This window comes from Megalobrama amblycephala, linkage group LG7 (genome assembly GCF_018812025.1).
Source record: "Megalobrama amblycephala isolate DHTTF-2021 linkage group LG7, ASM1881202v1, whole genome shotgun sequence".
Taxonomy (NCBI): domain Eukaryota; kingdom Metazoa; phylum Chordata; class Actinopteri; order Cypriniformes; family Xenocyprididae; genus Megalobrama; species Megalobrama amblycephala.
Genome location: NC_063050.1, coordinates 26,702,285 through 26,725,496, shown reverse-complemented (window position 1 = coordinate 26,725,496; position 23,212 = coordinate 26,702,285). Strand labels below are relative to the sequence as shown.

The window sequence follows — 23,212 nt, the reverse complement described above, 5'->3', positions numbered from 1 at the left end:
ATTATAATATATGTGATGTTTTGTGTTATTAGTCTGGTCGCAATCCACTTTCCACCCTGTTTGATGAAATTACAGAAATTATGAAAATATCAACATTTAAAATGATGGTTAAAAACATGTGTTTTGCAGATGCTTTTATCCAAAGTGACTTACATTGCACATTTTTATGAATTCTTGCTTTTTCATTTCTTTAAACCCATGACCACGCTCTACTGTCTGAGATACAGAAAGGCTGTAAACTAAATGTAAACTAACTATCAATAACCGCTAAGCAATTGTTAACCTTACTCCGTGTTTCCACCCTGTTTTAAGTTTAACTGCCTGATCTTGACCAGAATATATTTTAATATAGATTTTAATACAGAATATAAGTCTGATATACCCTTTTATAGAAATAGGTCCTTAAATTGCAGCCCAAGCTTCTTGGTTGAAAGGGTAGCAGCACATAAAAGGAATGAACCCAACCCAAAATATTATTGCCAAAATGGCCATAATCTCTCCTCTTTATCTCTTGTTTCTCTGTGTCCCATTGTCTTCTTGTATTTTCCCTCTCCACTCTGTCTAGTAGCTCCTCTCAGTCTTGTTTATCTTCCTCCCACTTTTTCTAGCTTGTTCACTCTTTTTCTCTTGGCCTCACAGTGTCCCATCCCTTGTTCATTGCCCCTCCTTTTTAGCCAGTTCTCTTTTTCTTTCTCTAGTTCTTTTTTTTTTTTTTTTTTTTTTTCTTCAGCGAGTGGTATAAAAGGTCTGTCTTGTTCCAGCCATAAAGTCTTCCATCCTTCTCCCCCTCCTTCCTCTTCTGTCCCTCCTTCACTCTTTTTCTTCCTCCCTAATGGTTGCTCTTTCCAGCTCCTGCTCCTATCAGCAGTGTGATAATGTTACGTCAGACACTAATCTGGCAGTAGAGACTCTCTCTCTTTCTCTCTCTCTCTCTCTCTCCTCTCTGTTCATCAGCAGCCTCTACCTTCTTCATGCCCTCGGCATGTTTTCTATGCCTTATCGCTGTTGTTTTCAGCTTGTTGCATTATTTTATTTTCCACCATCTTCTCTTCCACTTCGTTCAGATCTGTTGTTTTCTTGGGTGTTTGTGGGTGATTTCTGACCTTGTGGTCCTCATTTACTGATCTGGATCATCGTAACCATCATAACATATTTGGGCTGGAGTGACCCACCCATCAGAGATTTTCATATGTTGCAAAACATCACTGAAACTCTCCTCTCTGGAGGTTCAGGAACACACACACACAGGCTATACGCTAAAAAAGTCATTTGGAAATACACAGTCCTTACTCTTAAGGAGGTGTGTTTCCTACTGTGTACAGTAAACTGATTTGGGCATAGTTTGATTTGTGTGTTTGTTGACATGTTGGTTCCTTTATGCTGTTTGAGGCATCTGACCTTGGAGTGGAAGTCACATCTGTAGATGAGGGTGCTGTGAATGAAGCAATGCTTTTTACTGTGTTTTCATTCTAAGAATGCACAAAATATAGGTACCACAGTGGTTAGTGGGTGTTTTTTCCTGTTATTTTTTATCATTTTCTGTGATGATTGTTCCAGGTTTCAGTGTCACATGATCCTTTAGAATTCATTCCAATATGCTGATTTGAAGCTCAAGAAACATTTCTTTGGTTAAACTGTTTTGCTACTTAAAGGGATAGTTCACCTAAAAATGAAAATTCTTTCATTAATTATTCACTCACCCTCATGTCGTTCCAAACCCGTAAGACCTTCGTTCGTCTTTGGAACGCAAATGAACAACATTTTAATGAAATCTGAGAGCTTTTTGTCCTTCCATAGACAGCTACACAATTGCAACTTTGATGCTTGAAAAAGTTCAAAAAGAGATCATAAAACTAATCCATATGAATCGATTGGTTTAATCCAAATTTTCTGAAGAGACTCAATTGCTTTTTATGATGAACAGATTTAATGTAGGGTTTTACTCGCATATAAACATTGATCAATGAACAAAAGCTCAACCGAACTTGAATGGTGTACGAGAACAAACCTCTTCTGGAAGCTCAAACGTGCTGCGTAACCAATAAGCTTCATTCATGTGTTGCACAGCACGTTTGAGCTTCCATTCTCACATGTCACTAAAGGGAAAGTTCACCCCAAAAATGAAAATTTTGTCATCATTTACTCACCGTCAAGTTGTTCCAAACCTGTATGAATTTATTTGTTCTGCTGAACACAAAGAAACCAAACAGATCTCGCCCCCCATTTACTACCATAGTAGTGAAAATAAATACTATGGTGGTCAATGGGGGGGTGAGATCTGTTTGGTTACTGACATTCTTCCAAATATCTTCTTTTGTGTTCAGCATAACAAAGAAATTCATACAGGTTTGAAACAACTTGAGGCTGAGTAAATGATGACAGAACTATCCCTTTAAAGTTTGGTTGAGCTTTTGTTTATGTTCGTTTTAATTTACTTGTAGCAATTTTACCTCTAGTGTATTTCTATTTTACCTTTTTCTTTGCTATCAACCATAGCATGAAAATAATTATTAGCTGATCTGAAACAACCAGGAATGTAATATTGTTACATCCCCATTTTAATTTTTAATTACAAGTATCTTGCTTTGAATGGGACAGAATAGGATTTGTCCTGCCTGCTCTTGTGAAAGTGTGGTATAGTTGTCCTAATGAAGCGCGGGGGAAGGGAGCCTAAATCTGACAAGTCAGCAAACCTCTTTTCCTGCTGACCTGTGCTCCTATCTGTCTCTTGCTCTCTTTCTCTTTCTCTCTTGCTCATGTGTTCTCCACGCCACTTCCTGTCTTTCTTCCTGATGCCTGCTATTAAGCTAGATGGATTTGCTCGTCAGTCTCGGGGTGTGATTGGTCTGAATGGTCCATCTTCATCTCATCTCTCTGTGCTTCTCTGCTCTTGAGCGTTTGATTATGTCTGCCCTCCCTTCCCACATGTCACCCTTGGATTGGAATAGCACAAAAAGTTCCTGCTGAACTGGCAGAAAAAGCTCTTACCTTATCTTGTCTCTCCCTCTTCCGTCTCTTGCAAGTAAAAGGTCGTGCTGCTTACTGTACACTAGCTGCATGTAAACCAACATTACTTGGTGAGGGCCTGTGGACATTTGGGGAAATGCCTGCAGAATGGATTTGGTAAAAATGTGTTAAGACTCTGTGTGGGCCTGATCATAACTCAAATCTCTACATCACAACTTTACAGCCGTACTAATGCATAAGTAATCACCTAGGAGTAGGATGTTTTGTAAGATAATTTATATTTTTTCCAAATGAAATCAAAATGGACCTTTTTAATCATGTTTCATTTATGCATGTTTCAACATACACCATCAAAAGCGAGTTACAGTGCACATTATTCCAAATGATTTATGAAAATGTAATAGCGTGCTTTACCTCTGAAAGGCTCATTGTTTGACCATGAATCCCTCCCCTCCAACCACCTAATCTATTCTAGCATGTAATGCCCACTTTTCAGGATCCAGTTAATTTCCAATGGATAAAAATTGGTTCTGCTCTGCATTTTGCCTCATTGAATAGGAGTATGAATAGGAGTTTGTATTTTACTTTAAAATGTTACTTTTATATTGTGTAAATGGTTTTTTGGCACCCTTTCTCTATATATATTGACCACTTCTAGAAGAAGGTTTGTGTCAAGCTTGTGAAGAGTACACTCTAAAAAATGTTTGGTTAAAAACAACCCAAGTTGGGTTGAAAATGGACAAACCCAGCAATTGGGTTGTTTTAACCCAGTGGTTGGGTTAAATGTTTGCCCAACCTGCTGGGTAGTTTTATTTAACCCAACTACTGATTAAAAATGACGATATGGCTGGCTTAAAATGAATCCAAAATAGGTGAGAAATTAAAAATTAGACACATAATTACTAGAGGCAACAATAATAATCAAAAGGTGTACATTTATTAATAAGCAATTTAATAAATGTTTATTGTTTATTATTCATTATCTTATTAATAAATGCTCATTTATTAAACATATTAATAAATGTTCATTTCCAGCATATTTTGGGTTCATTTTAAGCAAGCAATACAGTAATTTTTATACAACAGTTGAGTTAAATAAAACTACCCAGCACGTTGGGCAAACATTTAACCCAACCGCTGGGTTAAAACAACCCAATTGCTGGGTTTGTCCATTTTCCAACCCAACTTGGGTTGTTTTTAACCCAGCATTTTTTAGAGTGTATGATTAGTGCCATTCTTTGAAATTGTCAAATATTTTCCTTTTTTTAGCAAGTTGTTGAGGTGATAAGGTGGAAGTATGCTGCATTTACTCAAAATAGATAATGTTTTTGGTATAGTCAGGCCTTTGAAATCATTAATATCATGTTTTTGTGTGATTCTTAGGTCATTACTTAAGTGTTTAGCACTTGTATTTCTCAGTTCTCTCTCTTTCTTTTTGCTCTTTCAATCTCTGGTCAAACAGCAGGAAAGAGTATTATTCTCTTCTGGAATGTCGCATTGAACTATATTTAGAGTCTTGTTTCCGTTCCTCCTTTTCCGTTTCTTTCCCTTTTTTTTAATAGATGAGACAAAAATAGCCATGGTCATGTCTTCAGACTCACCTGGGAATTCATGCACAACTCTGTTTGTGTGTGTGTGTGTGTGTGTGTGTGTGTGTGTGTGTGTGTGTGTGTGTGTGTGTGTGTGTGTGTGTGTGTGTGTTTCTAACAGCCTTTCCTGAATGACTTTTACTAATTATATTTAGCCAGCATTTCGATCTCCGATTGTAAATGCGTTACTAATTTTCTTTAGATGTATTTGAGCGTCACATCAAACATCCACTATCACACAGGAGGTTTTCTGCTTGTTTGACTTGACAAGTTCAGGCATGAACATGCATTAACCTAAGTTTGAACCAATCATATCTGTGCTACTTTAACAGCTTTTTAGCTTTTAAAGACAGAAATGTCCATTTTATTCTCATTCTCATTTCGTCTCATTGCTGATTCCATTAAGATTGACAACTAACACTGGCCTCATGTAACACTTTATGTAGTTAAAACTGTGAACTTGGAAAAAAAAAGTTGATTAGATGTTTTAGAGGAGGGATATTTCTTGAGCGGCAAATCAGCATATTAGAATGATTTCTGAAGGATCATGTGACTGAAGACTGGAGTAATGATGCTGAAAATTCATCATAGGAATAAATTACATTTAAAAATATCTCAGAATATTGCGCAGTGTTTTACTTTATTTCTAATCAAATAAATGAATCTTGGTGAACATTTAACCAACTTTAACCTTACCAACCCCCAACATTTAAATGGTAGTGTAATTACACAAGACGTCCTATACGACTATGACTTTTCACCTAATCATTCAGACAACCCCAGTGTTTATTTTGGAAGTAGTTTAGCACATCCTGGGAAGGAATAGTTCCTAACATTGTGAATTCTCTCTAAACTCCCAGCTTAACGTGCATCATTGGGAGAGAGTGACGATTCAAATTGAAGCAGTTTCGACTCTTCAAGCGGGTGAAGTGTTGCTGCAAATTGGCCAATACACAGGCTGCTGCTTCAGGTGTTTATTGAAATAGAGGAAAGCAGTTGGTCTTTTTCATGGCCATTAGCTACTGAAAAACCCTGAGTCAGTTTTACTACTGACACTAAAAGCTTCATTTCACTGCAGGTGGTATTTCATGTGTGTATGATTGCTTACATGCCTTTAGTATTTGTGTGTGTGAGAAGGTTTTCACTGCTTTATGCAGTATCCAAATTGAACACTCGCCAAGTGCCAAATGTGAGTAAAATTGGCTTAGGTGAGTAAATAAAACTTGCTAATGAGTTACTAGATGGCTGTTAACTTTATTAGAAACGGTGCAGCATGGTGAACATCTAAGTAATATTGTAATAACAACAGTCTAACACTTACTGATGTGCAGATCTCAAATCAAAGGTGCAAATTTGTTAGATACTTTACATCAGGGATTACCAAACTTTTTTGTTATTTTAATTTGAATTAGATTTTCTTCAACTCACAAATTGCAGTTTGTGAAAACCACTCTACGTAATAAGTCACCAGATGAAAATATAAGGAACACTTGACTTTTTCTGAGTGCAGTTTCGTAGAGAGATGGATACTGGCTTATCTCGTAAATTTTCCTGTGAGTGACCTTGACTTGTACTTTGTCACAAATATGTAAGGAAAAAACGGCAAAATATATTTAATAAGCAAGAAATACATTGAGTATCAGGGCTGAATATAAGCAATAGTTATGGACAGTGTGGCAGAAAAGTTATTTTGAGACCCTGACTGTATGTTTGTTATATTAACTGTATAAAATAGTGTACTATGCCATGAAAATAACATTTGTTTTTGCTACTAAACTCAAACTACCTTTCTTTGTACCCTCTCTCTCTCTCTCTCTGTTTCTCTCAGACTTAAATCCCAGTGATATTTAAGGGTCTTAACCTGTGTCTTTCATCCCTCCGTTGCGGAGCGTGTGTGAGATCTAGCGTTAGCCCCCGTCGCTACGCGCTCTGCTAGCAAATGTAGACAGGCACGCTCTGAGCGTGTGCAAAAGCTCATGACCCTCTCCACAAAGACAGACTGCAAATGAGCCTCTCTTTCTCTCCTCTATCTAGATCTTTGTCTCTCCACTAGTGTCAGCATTCCCTCCTTCCCTCAATCTCTTTTCTCACTCTCTGTCACAGCGTCACTCTGTCGTTCACTCCCTCGCTCTGTCTCTTTATCTAAGTAATTACCACTCCCCTCCGACATCTCTGCCACTGTCATATTCTTGTATCTTTCTTTCTGTCTCTCTCTCTCTCTCTCGCATGTGGTGTTTCTCCCTCCTTAGCAGTTAGAGAGGAAATCAATATAGACATGACCCTCTCAGGAGCCACAATATCACCTTTGGGCGTGGTGGTTGTCGGGACAGCAAACGTGCTGGAAGGACCCTTAATAATCCTTTTCAGCGGAACCAGTTATTTGCATAGTAACAATTTAGTGACAACACAACCTGGTGGCTGCTAGTAACCTAGACCCAGATGTACTTTTTTCACATTTTCTGCACTGATTTTGGCTAAAATCAGAAAACAATTGGTGGAATCATTTGGAGTATATGGAAATTTGGAGCTAAGAGCAAAAGAACACTTTATCAATGATGGGCGTTCAGATTCTTTGGAATACTACGTGCACAAATTCCATGTAGGTTGGCAAGTGACCATATTTATAACCAACTAGCATCAACAGCAAGTGTATAAGCAGTCCAGACATTGTGAAATGTATATGACGTTTTTTTTTCTTTTTCTTTTTTGTGTTCACATCAGTTCTAGTTTATACCAGTTTGGGTTTATACGGCAACATTCGTTTAGAAAAAATGCAACAAACGGGCATTTTGTTTGTCTCATTATGGCCCTATTTCCACCTGGTATTAAGATGCAGTTTGGTCAATCGAATCACAAGTGGACAATGCTAAATACAGGTGTAAATGGCGTGTAAAACATTTTGAGCTTGTCCACTTTCAACCTCTTCCAGAGGTAGTCGAAAACGCATTCGACCATATTGCTTTCGTAATGTAGACGCTCATGTGGTTGAATGTGTTCGAACAGCCACAAAAGACCAACTATTCTCCGTCTACTGACCTAATGCGTAAACATTATGGGAAGTGCGCTAGCCAGACAGAATTTAAACTTTGTCGGCTGAACTCCCGTTTGGTTTGAAGACGAAAAAATGTACCAAGCACAATGTTCTCTCACCATTCCTGATTTCTAACACGCACTCACCACGCTCGGCCGGTCTCGTGGCTGTCAGAGAAGAAACGAAAGCCGCTGCTCTCCGTGTTTTTCCATTATCTCAAGACGCGCAAGCTTATTTTGTTTATTAGACCCTCCCCTCAAAGAAATCAGGACAGAAGTGGCTGAAAGTGGACAAAAGACACAGATTAAAATACCAGGGGGAAATTGGCATGTCTCCCTCATCCACTTGTGATCCGATCGACCAAAACGCATCTTAATACCAGGTGGAAACAGGGCCTATGACGTCACAAAGCACATTGCGAACAGACATTGCAAAATGTGCGTAAGAAGAAGTTTTTATATTTGTTTACACTAGGTCTATTTTGAAAGTAGCATAGCAACATTCTTTTAAGAAAAATGCTACAAATGGGCCTTTGTACATTTCTCATTATGATGTCATGAAGTACATTGTGAAATGTGCGTAAGAAGTTAATGTGTGTGTTTACACTAGTTCTAGTTTGAAACCAACAGGTTTATACAGGAACATTCGTTGAAGAAAAACACGACAAATGGGCCTTTGTTCATTTCTCATTATGATGTCACGAAGCACATTGTGTCAGGCTGCTGTTCTTTTTCTCTCCCATTATTTCATGACAGGAGGGGAGATGCTCACTTAGCAGCTCTCTCTCCGTCTCATTCTCTGGAGGTAATTAGTGAATCAGCCAGTAATTAGTTTGCTTCATGTCTGGTAATTCCCTCTCGTTGCCCACAATGACACTCCCAGCCGTCAACAGTCAACAGTCACGCTGTAAAAAAAAAAAAAAAAAAAAAAAAAAAAAAGACACCTAGTCTCTTCCTCTCTGCCTTCCCCTCTCCTTGTCGAACGAGTGTGTGTCAGAGTCTCGCCCACGAACAGCTCTTTTGAGGCGGCGTTGTGTGTGTGTGTTCTTAAACACGTTTACCCATCCTCTCTATTTCCCCTCTGTGCTCTGTAAGTGTGCCGGATTGTTTACCTCCCTTTTTCTCTCCCTCCCTTTCCCCTCTCCACCGCTGTATCTCTCCCTCCCTCTCTCTAGGATCGGAAGTCCCCCGAGGCCGTGCATTCTTCAGCCCCTCCCCCACCCATCTCTCACTATAGACAGAACATGCAAGACAGAGAGAGAGAGAGAGAGAGAGAGCATGTGTGTGATGCCCTCTGCATTAACGTACAACAAGACGCACGTATACGTAGCGTGTGCATGGATACTACGTTCTCAGATACTTAAATGATTGCTCTCTGTCCCGAGAGGACGAGGCTTTTCTTAAAGATTTCATTGCGTGCGCGTGTGTGTGTTATCTGATGAGGTCTGTCTCAGGGGTGGCTGCGGTGCTGTTAGAGAGTGACTTGCTGATAAAAGGCCTGCGAGAGAGGGAGGAAAAGAGAGGGGGAGGAGGCTTCTTTGACTGGACACATAAATCAAGGCCCTGGTAATTGCTGCTCAGGAGAAAAAGTGCCTGGGAGAGGGTGGTTGTGAAACCGAACACTAAAGCCGCACTAGCGCACGCTCGCACGCATCACAAACACACAATGCTGTCATATTCCAAATTAAATTATAAACAATATGGCTCCTTTCCAAAACCTACTGAGCCTAGGTTATGCCTACATAGTCAGCTACGCTTTAAGGCACCTGTACGGTCACCAAACATTACGAGTGAGTGATTTGGAACACTTTATAGGCAGCATTTCAAATGTATGGAGACTCAACTCACAATTGATTCCAATGGAATTGTTTCTAAGCTAACAGACACTCCAATAAGCATAAAAACGTGAAGCACACGCAAATGTGGGGTAAAATAGTCCATTGTTACGTATCAATACATATAGTTAATTTTGCTTTTAATGAATGCCGCAGTGAATTCTGGGATTACCTTTTCTGCAATGGATCAATGCTGCCTTGGATTTTGACCAAAACAAGGTCTCTTAAAGGGATAGCACCCAAAAATTAAAATTCTGTTGTTTACTCACCCTCATGTCATTCCAAACCTGTATGGATTTCTTTCTTCTGCAGAACACAAAAGAAGTTGGTTACCAAACCGTTTTGTTGGTTGCTGTTGTATGTACGAAAACACGTTTCACAAAATATCATCTTTTGAAGAAAGTACATAATAAATGAGGGTAATTAATTGGGAACTATCCCTTTAATAGGCAGCATAACATTATATTTATTTTGTAATTTTTGGTACAGGCTTAACGTATGATGCCTTAAAATACACTCACTGTAGGCAGCTAACTAGGTTTTGGAACAGAGCTCATATGTAGCATTCACACTCTCTGCTTCCCTCATTCCACACACTCGATTTATCAGAGCCTGAGCTCGCCTCCCTGTGTGGGAATGTTGGACAGTAAAGAAAGGAGATCTGAGGCTGTGATTGGATGTTTTATCTCCCCTCTTGAGAGAAGAGCCATGATTGGTTCACTCATCCCAGGAAAGTGAGACAGTAAAAGATGACAATTAATCTGTCACAGACGCACTCAAAAACCCTTCACCAATCAAACACCGTTTCAACAGCTTAAAACATTTCCCTCCGCTCCCCTCTCTCTCTCTTTCTCTCGCTCTCACATTCTCTCACTCGGAAAATAAAGTTCATCATAATTTCTGCTTCTGTTGAGCCTTGAATAATTAGTCATGATCGCTTTCAACAAGGCACAGCTGCGAGAAACAAAGGATAGATAAGAGGAGAAAGAAAGAGAGTAGATTTTGAAACAGACACGCGCAGGCACCTGTTGTGACATTCAACTGAGTTCTCTTGTGTTTTAAGGGTAAATCTGCATATCGTATGACACATGCAGGTTACACACACTTGTGCAAATCTGCAGACCTTTTCCAGCATTTTATGGGGTATTTTATATTGGGTATTTTGGGGGAAAAACCTGCAGAATTGTGTAGACGTGTTGCACTGTTGTTTGTATCTGAAAACATTTATCAAATTAGCCAAAATAAAAGTAAGCAATAAGGTATGAGAGGCTGTGCTGTATCGTGAATAAGTCACGGCTGAAAGGCGTTGTTAGGAACGACGCAAAGCGGAGTGCCTGCAACCCCTTCAAGCCGTGACTTAATCACAGTACAGCACTAGCCTCGAGTACCTTATTGCTTTTATAAAACGGTTACCACACAATACAAATATTAATGCCAAAAATATGCATCAATGCAACTTTCATGAAGTAAACTCTTACTAAAAACCTTCCTTCCGCCAGAAAAAAGTCCCTGACCGTGAACAGCAAGAGAAGTTACATTATTACGCCATTAGATGGCGGCAAAAACTGTCTTTTATGAGTGTGTCAATCAGTAGTGAAGACTTTTACATTGAAAAGACTGAATTGTTGTGAACACGGAGCAAGACGCAACAGACAAATGGTTTGACTAGCACTGTCAGTCACGGGAAAACCCCTTAACTGTTAAAAGGACAAGATAATACATCAGACATTTAAACAGATTTTTTTATTATGAACATAGGACTGAAGGAAAATGCTAAATCTGAATGCAGGTAATAAACTCGCTTACTCTGTCTCTTTCTCACAGTACTCTTCTACATAATACAGTAAGCTAAGAGTGTTGTGTACTAGTGATACACAGAACCATTGGGTGAAGCGGTCATAGCTGTGTAAAACACAGCTATTGACCAATCAGAAGTAACCGTTTTAAAATATTTAATATGATCATGCAAGGTGCAGTAGATGCGTAGAACTTTGTGAATTATGGGTGTTCTGAGACTGTGGAGCTTTCTGCAGATTTCATGTGCGCCTGCTTATGGGTTCTATGACTTTTCTTTTATAAAATCGGAACAAAATCTCAGAGATTAATGCTCCAAATAAAGAGAAAGGGAAAGTGCTAGACAGAAAGAGTGAGCAAGGAAGCATGAGGGAGACGTTTATTTCACTGTGCTTCTGTTATCTTTCCTTTCTCGTCCTTACATCAGATTTCATCATTTTCTCTTACCTCTACCTGCAGATCCACACAGAGAGAGTCCGTCTGTGTTTAATTGAGCCGTGGGTGCTCAGTATTTATTTCTGAAACTTTGAGGCGCAGCCAACGAACAATGCACAATTTCACGTCGCAGACTTGTCCAAACAATGAAAACAAGTAGCCTTATTCAGACACTGTATCTGTTGCATTTTAACGCCCGTCTCATTCAAAAGAGCGATCATTTAATTTTGTTTCACGCTATTTTAAGTGACTGATCTGATTTAGTAGACATCGTCACCCAGCCTGGCTGACGAAATGGACATAAACCGAAATCTGAGGGTTAACATCATCATTTGACGTTTCAATCCGTTTACTGCAATTGTTTATTAGGGATTCATATGGAGAAATCAGTGTGCATAGCTGCGGATGGATTTCTATCCATAAAGCTCAATGAACTGGCACTGAACCTGTGCACGTGTGAGTGTGTGTGCGTGTAATTGAGCTGTAGACAGAAATATGGCTTTACGGCCACCACTAATGGCTTCTGTGCAGTGGAATAGATGGAGGGAGAAAGGGAATATAGAAGCTGGGAGAGATAACGCAACATGGAGAGGGAAGGGAGGGCAAAAGGTTGGAGGTAGAGAGAGGTGGAGTTTGTGGAAAAAGGGACGGAAGAGTGGGAAATGAGGGGGTGGGCTACAGCACGGCCAATCCTATCTTGTAACAGGTGTGTTATCTAGATTTTGAGAACAAAAGGACGACTACTTTGGCATTTCTTTGTCTTTGCACCAATTGATGTAAGGAATATTATGTAATATGCTTTTGTTTGTGGTAAATTTGTGATGTAGATTTATTGGGTTTGGCCTTCTGTCAGTGATCCTCTGCCTGCCAGCCTCTCATTTGTTTGCTCTCAGTAGGTTTGACATGATTGATATTCAAGCAAATAATCTGATAAAGGAGGCAGCAGCACCTGGTGAATTCGATAGACTATGCCCCCTCAACACCTTTGTCATAGCGTTATTTCAAATTCATCGGCCTACTTTTAAGGAGTAGTTGATTAAAAAAAACGTCCTTAACAATAAAATGATAAAAGTAGCAGTAGAGCATCACTTTTGCAATGCAATAGTCACAGGTTTGATTCCAGTGGAGTGCATTACTTCAATGCAGTGGAACCAGCTTAGCATAGAAATGTCATGCATAAATGTAAATGAGAGCTGTAGTTATAGGCAGTGTATGTATAAATAAATATATTAGATAGATATCTCTGGATATCTCTAGATATTAGCCATTTAGAAAATCAGTCAACCAGTAGAGAGCAGCTCAAACTTTCTCTCTCGAGTCTTTTATGCCATATTGAGACTGAACTTGCAAATGATCAGCCGAAGCTAAATTCATGCCTCATCTTTGGCATTGCCAAAATTCTTTAACACGTTTAAGATGTCGTAGCTTGAATTTGTTTGAATTGGCCAGTTACTACTACTACCACCCCCACACACAAACGCCCTCATGAGGACCATGTGTTGGCGCGTGGTGTATTATTAGAGGGGATGTTGTGAGCAAGCCCCTCAGATTAGTGTCTGATCTGGGCCAAGGCTCACTACTGGTAATCAATGTGTGTTTGTGTGTGTATGCATGAGATCAATGAAAGCAATCACTCCGGCTATCTGTATTGCACTATGTATTGCTCTGTGCAAACTGCAGTGAGCTTCTTTGCACATCCTCCAACACCTTTAACAACAGAAGATGAGCTGAAATTTTAGTGTTCAGTCATCGGATAGTTTTGCCTGTTTATGTTTGTTTGGTGCCTTTGGTAAGCTCACACACTTAAAGGGTTAGTTCACCCCAAAACGAAAATTGTCATCATTTACTCACCCTCATGTTGTTCCACACCCATAAGACCTTCATTCATTTTCGGAACACAAATGAAGATGTTTTTGATGAAATGTGAGAGGTATATGACTCATCCATAGACAGCAATGCTATCAACACTTTTAGGGTCCAGAAAGGTACTAAAGACATTGTTAAAACCGTCGACGTGACTACAGTGGCTCAACCTTAATTTTATGAAGCGACGAGAATACTTTTTGTGCGCAAAAACAAAACAAAAATAACAACTTTATTCAACAATATTTTTTCTGTGTCATTCTCATAAGTTGTTTGTGTCCAGCGCTTCCAGGTTCTACGTCCGAACATCGACTCATTATTGGCCAGCTGGACAATGACAGGGAAGAGATTGTTGTGTTTTTGAGATTTGTTTTGTTTTTGCGCACAAAATGTATTCTCGTCGCTTCATACAATTAAGGTTGAACCACTATAGTCACGTCGACTGTTTTAAGGATGTCTTTAGTATCAGTTCTTTAGTACCTTGCTGTCTATGAACGAGTCATATACCTCTCGGATTTCAACAAAAATATCTGAATTTGTGTTCCGAAGATGAACGAAGGTCTTATGGCTGTGGAATGACATGAGGGTGAGTAATTAATGACAATTTTGGGGTGAACTAACACTTTAATGCTTTCACATGGCTCGGAGTGTGTCATTAGGATTTTAAAATACCATCTTCTGTCCCAGATTAATGTTCTTAGATAATTGTAAGTCAGTCATTTGGAGGTTGATTTCCCAAAAAAGTATAAATACAGACTCTGTGGCACAATCAATTCTGTTTGAATCCTGACCAGCCTGACAACAACGATGTTTGCGACCATTGATGTGTGTTTGGGGTGGGACTATCTGTTTGTCTTATCCAATGGCAGATGGGGGAGTGTTTAGGAAACCTGTTTGAAGTCAATATTGTAGCAGTTCTGTTTGGTGTTGCTAGTGGTATACAGAAATTACACACTTTAGTTTAAAATACAGTTACTCACCCTCATGTCATTCTAAAGACATTCATTTATCTTCAAAACACAAATTAAGATATTTTCAATATTCTCTCAACATTTGTACATCTATTGAACATCCACGCAACCGAAACTTTATAAGCAAACCATTTGTAGTTTGACTTTTTTGAAGAGAGTAAGTTCTGTGTTGCTTTCAAAACAGTGCTTTCCAACATGTCAGTTTCTTGCTCGACCAATGGCATGAGTTTGAGGGCGGGGCTACCTGCTTGCCTAAACAAGGGCAGTGGGAGTTTTCTGGAAACCTGTTTGAAAACAGACTCCCCCAATATTTTTTTTTTTTTTTTTTTTTTGGGAGTTTGTGATGCAGAAAATACACAATATAGACAATATTTTGGTCGTGATATTATACAAAAACACTTGCTGTATTTGTATTGATCCTCCTCCTGTACAGTCTCTTTCAGTAATCATTATGATTGACAGTTTAGTTAGAGAGATAGATAACCAAGCAAGACCAGTCGTATCAAGAGTGGTTCACGCGTGTGAACGGAGGAAAAAAGATGGAGATGGAATCGGTGATAGAGACGGAAAGAAGAGGAAGAGAGGATAAAAGAGAGAGACTTAATTTACGCTTCTCTCTCTCTCTCTCTCTCTCTCTCTCTCTCTCTCTCTCTCTCTCTCTCTCTCTCTCTCTCTCCTCTCCCTCTCCCTCTCCCTCTCCCTCTCTCGGCTGCTGCCCGCTGTCGTCCATCATGGCTCCTATGAGCACCATCTGCTCAACATTACAGCCACTGTTGCCTGGCTACCTGCTTTCTCTCTATCTCTGTCTTTTTTCTCTCCCTCCCTCTCTTTAATGTTTTTTGTCTGTCATTTGAGTCTTTTTCTCTCACCCCTCATCTCTCTCTCTTTCCATGCTCTGCTGAGGAGTCTTTGGCTCACACACATTATCCGACAGGAAGAAGGAGACACATCTTTTACACCACTCATGATTAAGCCATCTGCAGAGCTGAAGGGAGAGGGGGGATGAGGGGATCATAATGAAAAAGAGTATGTAAGGCGGTGAGGGTGAAAGAAGAAAAAGAGAGGAGGTAAAGGGAAATGTGCAGGAAGGAGGGAAAGACGGAGAACGGAATGGAGACATGGGCACAGAGGTGGAAGAAATAGAGATAGATGACGACTCAAAAGAGGGAGTGAGAGAGAGATGGTAGGAGAGGGGGGAAAAAAGATCAACACTGCCCCCCTCTGGCCTTTCCGGCCTCAATGCAGATACGTACGTGCCGATCGGCGCTCGTTTGGACAGCATGACTGGTTAACAGAAGAGATCCAGCTGTCTACACACAGATTTGTGCTCATTGACCGGTCTGGTCTAGATTTATCTGAACAGTCTCCTGTGGCGTGTGCATGTTTGTGCCTCATTATTTATGCTGTTCTAAGAGCCTCTTGGAGGGATGGTTCAAATATAATGTTGGCACTAGATTGGAGTCGTGGGCTTGCGGTCAGTGAATGTGCTCTGGCACATTGAGCTATGTGGTGCTTGTGCGGGCGATGCGAGTTTAAATCCAGTTTTCAACAGTTTGCTCCGCCTACCCGCTTCTGCATAACATTCCTTTGTCCTATCTGACTGTTCCTATAAGAGAAAGCCATAGTCTGTTTGTCCTGGTCTTCACATCTTATAAGACCATAAACATCTAGAGTCTGGGTCTCATGACTCTTTGTTGTAGATCTTGATTTATATTGTCTCAGACCATTTCCAGTGTATTAAGGGTAATTTTATATTACCTAAACCACTACTCAGAGGGGTATCTTTTCCTGACCCCACACACAAAAGAGGTCTCCATAGCTCCTGTTATCTTTGGTGTACCTTGTTTGAGAAATGTGTTCTAAGGTTTTATTTTTCTGTTCATTAGGAAACCAATTTTGATGAAAGTTTACCAAGTTTAATTTATGACATTGGAAAATGTGATATGGATGAAAAATACTTTTAAAAGTCTTGAGTATGGAAAGGACACGTGCATTTACTTTATTGATGTTAGCAATGTTTTTTACTGCTGTATTACATTAAATTGAATTTACATTGGAACATAAATGTGTATTCAAAAGTTTGTGGTCGATGAGATTTTTAAAATGTTTTTGAAAGTATTTTATGCTCACCTAGGCTGCATGCATATATATATATATATATATATATATATATATATATATATATATATATATATATATATATATATATGTATATATATGTGTATATATATATATATATATATATATATATATATATATATATATATATATATGTGTATATATAATGTATATATGTATGTGTGTGTGTGTATGTATATAAAATACAGTAAAACATTAATTTTTCTATTTCAGTATATTTTAAAATCAAATCTCTTCAGGATTTTTTTTTTTTTGTAACATCATAAATGGCTTTACTGTCACTTTTGATCAGCTTAATGCATCCTTTCTAAATAAGTATTAGTTTCTTAAATCATACAGACTGCAAACTTTTGAACAGTAGTGTATGCAATATATTATATAGGCTATTTATTAATTTAGTACCAATGAAGTCAGTTAGCAAGTAATTCAATAGACTGATTTAAAGGGTTAGTTCATCCAAAAATGAAAATTCTGTCATTAATTACTCACCCTCATGTCGTTCCACACCCGTAAGACCTTCGTTCATCTTCAGAACACAAATTAAGATATTTTTGATGAAATCCGATGGCTCAGTGAGGCCTCCTATCTATGCCAGCAAGATAATGAACACTTTCAGATGCCCAGAAAGTAGGGCTGTAACGATATGCGATATAAAACCGAAATCGCGATACGCAGGTCCACGAACCTGTATCGCGATGTGAGAAGGCAGAATCGCGACACACCCTTCCAACTCCCAGAGTATCCTGTCTCAATCAGCTCTCTAGTTCAGTAAGTGTTTCGCGCACACATTGAATCTTGCAAGCAGGTTTAAACGTTTCTCATGTCAGTCTCTTGCATGGTCGCGTGAGAAAAGTCGTGGCTTTCTTTCACCGCAGTGCCACAGCAACAGCTGTGCTCACAGAAAAGCAAAAGACGCTTGCGATGCTTTGCTTTAAGAAGTTCTGTGGGGCCGTTCACATATTGCGTCTTTTCCGCGTGCAAGTCCGTTATTATTTTCAAATGTAGCCGCGTGGCAGGCGTGCTCATAATGGGATCAACGCGGTCGCGACGCGCATGCAATTCTCAACTTCTCAGAATGCCGCAAGCGCACCGCAGGTCGTGTGACAAGAATCAACCGATCAGCTATGGCCTTTCCGTAACAAAACATCAAAAGCTCAGCCGAACAGCTGATCATAGCTGTACATGGTGGTTTTTATATCTTATCTCCATCAATATATCTCGTAGTAGAACTAATGCAAGGGCTAGAAATCATTTATCCTTTGCAGAAACATCCTGTTCCTCTTGGAGAGCTCAGTTCATGGTTGCATAGCAACGACCGACGCCACGGGAGCGCGAGCGCTTTGGGAAGAAGGAGAAGCGGTGCGGCCGCGCCTTCCACGCGTTTTTAGACGCGATATGTAAACGTCTAAGTTCATGTTAAATTTAACATTTTTTTTCAGTGACAGACAGCCCTATTCAACTGTTAATTTGAATACAGAAGGTTTTTATTAAATTTTTATATTTATTTATTTTATTGAAATGTGATCTTGTATGTACAACAAGGAAAATTATTGAAATTTGTTCATGTTTTTTTAATAAATCTTGTTTGAATTTCAGTTTCATTTTGTTCAAAATATCGTGATACGTATCGTATCGTGAACTCCGTATCGAGATACGTACCGTATCGTGACCTGAGCGTATCGTTACACCCCTACCAGAAAGCTACTAAAGACACATTTAAAACAGTTTTTTAAATGTGTCTTTAGTAGCTTTCTGGGCATCTGAATGTGTTCATTATCTTGCTGTCAATGCAGGCCTCACTGAGCCATCGGATTTTATCAAAAATATCTTAATTTGTGTTCCGAAGATGAACGAAGGTCTTATGGGTGTGGAACAAAGTAATTAATGAGAGAATTTTCATTTTTGGGTGAACTAACCTTTTAATGAAATGAATCAGTAAATCATCTTTTATACTGTGTGTATACTGTTTCTAATGTCTGATCATCTCTCTCTCTCTCTCTCTCTGTAGGAAAGTGTGGTTGGATTACCACGGCAGGCTGGTGGAGTCCAGCCACCTCATGGAGGACCGGGGGGTGTGGCCTCAACAGGGCCTAACGGGGCGGGGCCTGCCAGTTATCTGGCCAATCCACAGCAGGCGGCAATGATGAAGCAGATGATGGCTATGGAGCAGGAAAAGAGGGTCCAGCTTCATATGATGGAACAGCAGAAAGCACAGCTTATAAGAGAACAGAGACAGCAGCAGCAGCAGCACATGCTGGCAGAACAGGTGAGTGCCATTGACACCATAGACAAACAGTGCTGGGCTTTTCTTTATGCTCATATCAAATAATCATCCTTGTGACGTGAGTGTGCAAGCAGCTGCTGGCCTTTCGTGGCTTGAGAGTTCTGCTTTCTGTTCAGTTGTTTGTGATTATTGATAAGGAATTTTGATAACCATCTAGTTTTCTGCTTCGCTTTCCCTCTTTTTCCAGTTACAACAGCAGCAGCATCTCCCCAGACAGATGAGTCAGGCACAGAGGAATCCATACCCACTCCAGCAGTTTCAAGGCAAGACATATACAGATACAATGAAAGGAGGATAATATCCATACACCACAATCTAAACGCTTTGCCACTAGTTGTAATAACCATATTATTTCATGAGGCTAAAGGGCTTATAGTGTTATACAAGCACTGTAAGGACCTGAAGTGGATAGAAATGTGAAAAATCTGAACTTCTTCTATTTATAACTGAAAAGAATGATTTTTTTTTATCGTTGGCACCTCATACTGCCTAGCCACTTACGTAATATTTCGGCCTGTATTTTGGTTAATTAAAGGTGCAATATGTAATATTTTGTAAAAAATATGTAAAAACCACTAGGACAGTGTTATATATTTTGTTCACTTGAGTACTTACAATATCCGTGAGAAAATTACAATTTTAACCAAGGCTCTGAGTCGCCTGTCAATTGCGTCATACCCGCGTTAACCTCGGTCTGCCCCGGTTTCCGGTTTTATTTTGTAAAAACCATGAAAACACCAAAGACGCTTTAATATAATACACATTTTAATAGACAAGGGAACAACTGTTTTGATATATTTATAGACAGAAAACTAATTATTGTTATATAGCCCAACATGTTTAGTCTTATTGTTTAAATCTAATTTTGTTGATTTTTTTTTTTTTTTTTTTTTTTTTTTTTTGCGAGTACCATGCTTTACCATGCCTCAGAGAAAAACACTATTTTGTGAAGTAGCTAACATAACATAATCAGATGCAGCTTTATTTTTAGTAACAGTCAGTAATACAGCATTTTCTCCATCAAATAATACGTTTCAAAATTAATTGCATGCCATTTATCAACACAAGCCATCCAGCATTTAATATGATATTCTAAAATCGATCTATCTTACTGTAGTGTCTCAAACAAGTGTCTCACAGCAGCCGCCGAGCGAACGCACAGAGTAACGTTATAACATCATTTTCAACACACTCAAATGTATCTAATATGATAAACGGAGCTGCGTTACCTCATACTCATGACCGGAAAAGCGGAAGCAACGCCGGCGACTGCGGCATAATAAAAGTTCCGCTGCTCGTGAGGCGTGTGTTGCGCAATCGCTCCAGCTCCTCGTTCAGTACATCTTCTGTATATTAGATTGGAGACCAAAATCTCTGAAACAGTTTGCAAAGATTACCTTTTAATAACAGATTTCATATCAGCAGGAAAATCTGACAACTATATCTATAATTTTACATACATACATAAACACACACACACACACACACACACACACACACACACACACACACACACACACACACACACATTTGTTCTGATGCCTGTCAACTTAATTTTAGCATGAAATTCATATGGGTTTATTCAAGGTCTAAGGTAGGGGTGCCCAATCCTGTTCCTGGAGATCTACCTACTTGTAGAGTTCAGTTCCAACCCTGATCCAACACACCTGTCTGTAATTATAGTGCTACTGAATATCTTATTTAGCTGGTTCAGTTGTGTTTGATTTGTGTTGGATCTGAACTTTGCAGGAAATAGATCTCCGGAACAGGATTGGGCACCCCTGGGGTCCTGTACCATGAAGCTTGATTAGCTGGCTAGCTAGCAAGTTTCAGATTAGTTTGGCCAATCCTGGGTTTTAGGTACCATCAAAGTGACTTGGCTTTTAGCGGTGTTCATCACCACAGTAACTTGCGCTCCACAGCAGGTTTTGTTAAGAGATCTCAAACTGAAATTGGACCAATCAGATATGAGAAAAGTGACACTGACACATCCAACGCAATAAAGGAGCACTCCTCCAGGTTCTCTTCATCCAAATTAAAAGGTCTCCTATATAGTAAAAACAAATATTTAACAATGAAATGGTCTAGCTTTAATGATAATAAGAATTATTTTATGATTTTATAATGATTATATGATCCATATTATTCATCCATTTCACACAAGCAATTTTAGTTTAACAGTTATTATTAAGCATTTAGTTTAAATGAATATTAATATATATATAGATCATATGTAATATAAATAAGATGTAGAATCAATAGATAACTCTTTAAAAATGACTATGTGACCTTACATGTTTGAGTCTCTATCATTATATATTATCAACTATATAAACTAACTTCACAAGTTTAACTTGCACTGACAGAGCAAGATAATTTCATGGACAAGTATTTTCTTTAGTGTAAATGCGTTTAAATTCTTCATTTTCTTCAATCTCTTAACCTTCAGCAAAAGAGTTTAAAATCAGGCTGGCTCTCTCACGATAAGTGAATCACGGTTTCTCTCTGTTGCAAGGCATTTGATTGGCTGTTTGCCACTGATGTCATGCATTCATGTGCACGCACTCCACAAACTCAGGTTCAAAGCATGAGTTGACAGAAATCTGATGATCAGCATCATGGTACCAATAAAGCCAGATTGGAGTTGTTTGGTTTTATCAACTTGAAACTAGTCCTAATACCCTGAGTTTGTTCAACTACAATCATGGTACAGGCCCCGGTCTCTGGAGATTTCAGTGTGCAGTTTGTCATTATATACAATTGACAGTGATTTGCTATGCTATTGTGAGTGTGTATTTATGCTGTTTGACTTTAATTGAAACAAGCCTTTGATGTACTGGAAATATAATGAGAACAACAGATGTCAGTTAATATTATTAAATTTTAAATTGTTTTAGGCACGTCCCAGGAGATGGCAGCAAGGAACCAGGCGCTGCAGAGCATGCGGAACGCTCGACTTCTGCAGCAGCAGCAACAGAACCCGGGGATACTGCAGATGACGCCCGTCCAGAATTCTGCCGCCATGCCCTCGCAGGGTGACATGAGCATGGCATACGGAGCCCAGGCTGGTACACAGACTGGCATGTACCAGGGTATGAACCCAAACATGGGCCAAATGCTCCAGCAGCAACAGCAGCATCATCCCAACCAGCCCGGTATGGCAATGGCACAGAGACAAGCGGGCGCCAACGGGCAAGGAATGGTCGGCGGAGGCCCGGGAGGCGGGTATGGACAGGGAATGCTAATGAACCAGGCCCTCCCACAGCAGCAAATAAAAACAGCCGGTGTCGCCCCTGGTGGGCAGCCGATGGCCAAAGCCCAAGTTCAGAGACTGCAGAGCATGATGGGAGGCGGAGGCCAGACGTGGCCGCAGCAGCAGCAGCAAAATATGCAGGCCATGGGCGGAAGGACTTCAAACGACATGGTGGCGTTTAACAGTAACCCTGCGTATGCCATGCAAGGTGGCCAGCCTCCTAGGATGGCCAAGCAGCATTTCGCACAAGCGATGGGCGGACAGACTATGGTGGACCCACGTTCAATAAACCCAGCTGCAATGGGTGGGCCGATGATGCCGCACATGGCAGGGCAACCAAGGACCAACCAGCCGCGGGGGATGGTAATGCCAGGCATGAACCAGGGAGTGCCCAACATGGCCGCTTTTGGACAGGGCCCTGCTCAGGGCATACCGGGAGCATCGGGAGGGGGTGGGTCGTACATGCCAGGGGGTCAGCCTCAGGGCTACCAGAGGACGTCCAATCAGGACCTGGCATACGGTTACGGCAGCCAATCAGGGGCTGGGGCCGGGGTTTCATTCGGCCTGTCGGATGGGACAGATTTGGATTCAACGGAAGGTTGGATGGATGAGTTTTTCCCCAACCCATAGCCTAAGGGATTTTTTTTAACAGGACAATTTTATGGAAAATGTGATTCGTTTTATTGTTTTGGGGTTTTTTTCTATTACATGGTCGACAAATCTAAGAAATATATTACATGTTGTGTATTACATGTGTGTGCTGTCACAATATTTAAACCAATTCCTCTCTGTTTGGGTTGCTTCTCAAGTAAGTATCCGGCGTTCTTTTTTTTTTTTTTTTTTTTTTTTTTAAAGAAGTACCCATTTTGGATTTGATCCATTTATGTCTTCTTTTTTTTTTTTCTCTTATGTCCTTTGTGCTGGACCAAGGGCAAGAGGCACTGAAAACCTGCAAAATGACATTGGGAAAGATTTTATGGATGGTTTTATGTATTTAGTTCTCCTTTGTTCTGACATCCTGTTCATGTATTAAAGAGTGTGTGGAAATTTGA

The 23,212-nt window shown here is 39.8% G+C and overlaps 1 protein-coding gene across 3 annotated transcripts in view; it reads left to right on the top strand.

Moving 5' to 3' along the window:
* Window positions 1–23,212, top strand: part of maml3 (mastermind-like transcriptional coactivator 3) — a 136,797-nt gene extending 113,585 nt beyond the window's left edge. For all 3 annotated transcript variants that reach the window (XM_048196771.1, XM_048196772.1, XM_048196773.1), the window contains exons 3-5: window positions 18,632–18,889; window positions 19,095–19,170; window positions 21,805–23,212. In XM_048196771.1, the coding sequence (XP_048052728.1) occupies window positions 18,632–18,889; window positions 19,095–19,170; window positions 21,805–22,790 (1,320 nt within the window). In that variant the 3' untranslated portion in view covers window positions 22,791–23,212. The remainder of the gene's footprint in view (window positions 1–18,631; window positions 18,890–19,094; window positions 19,171–21,804) is intronic.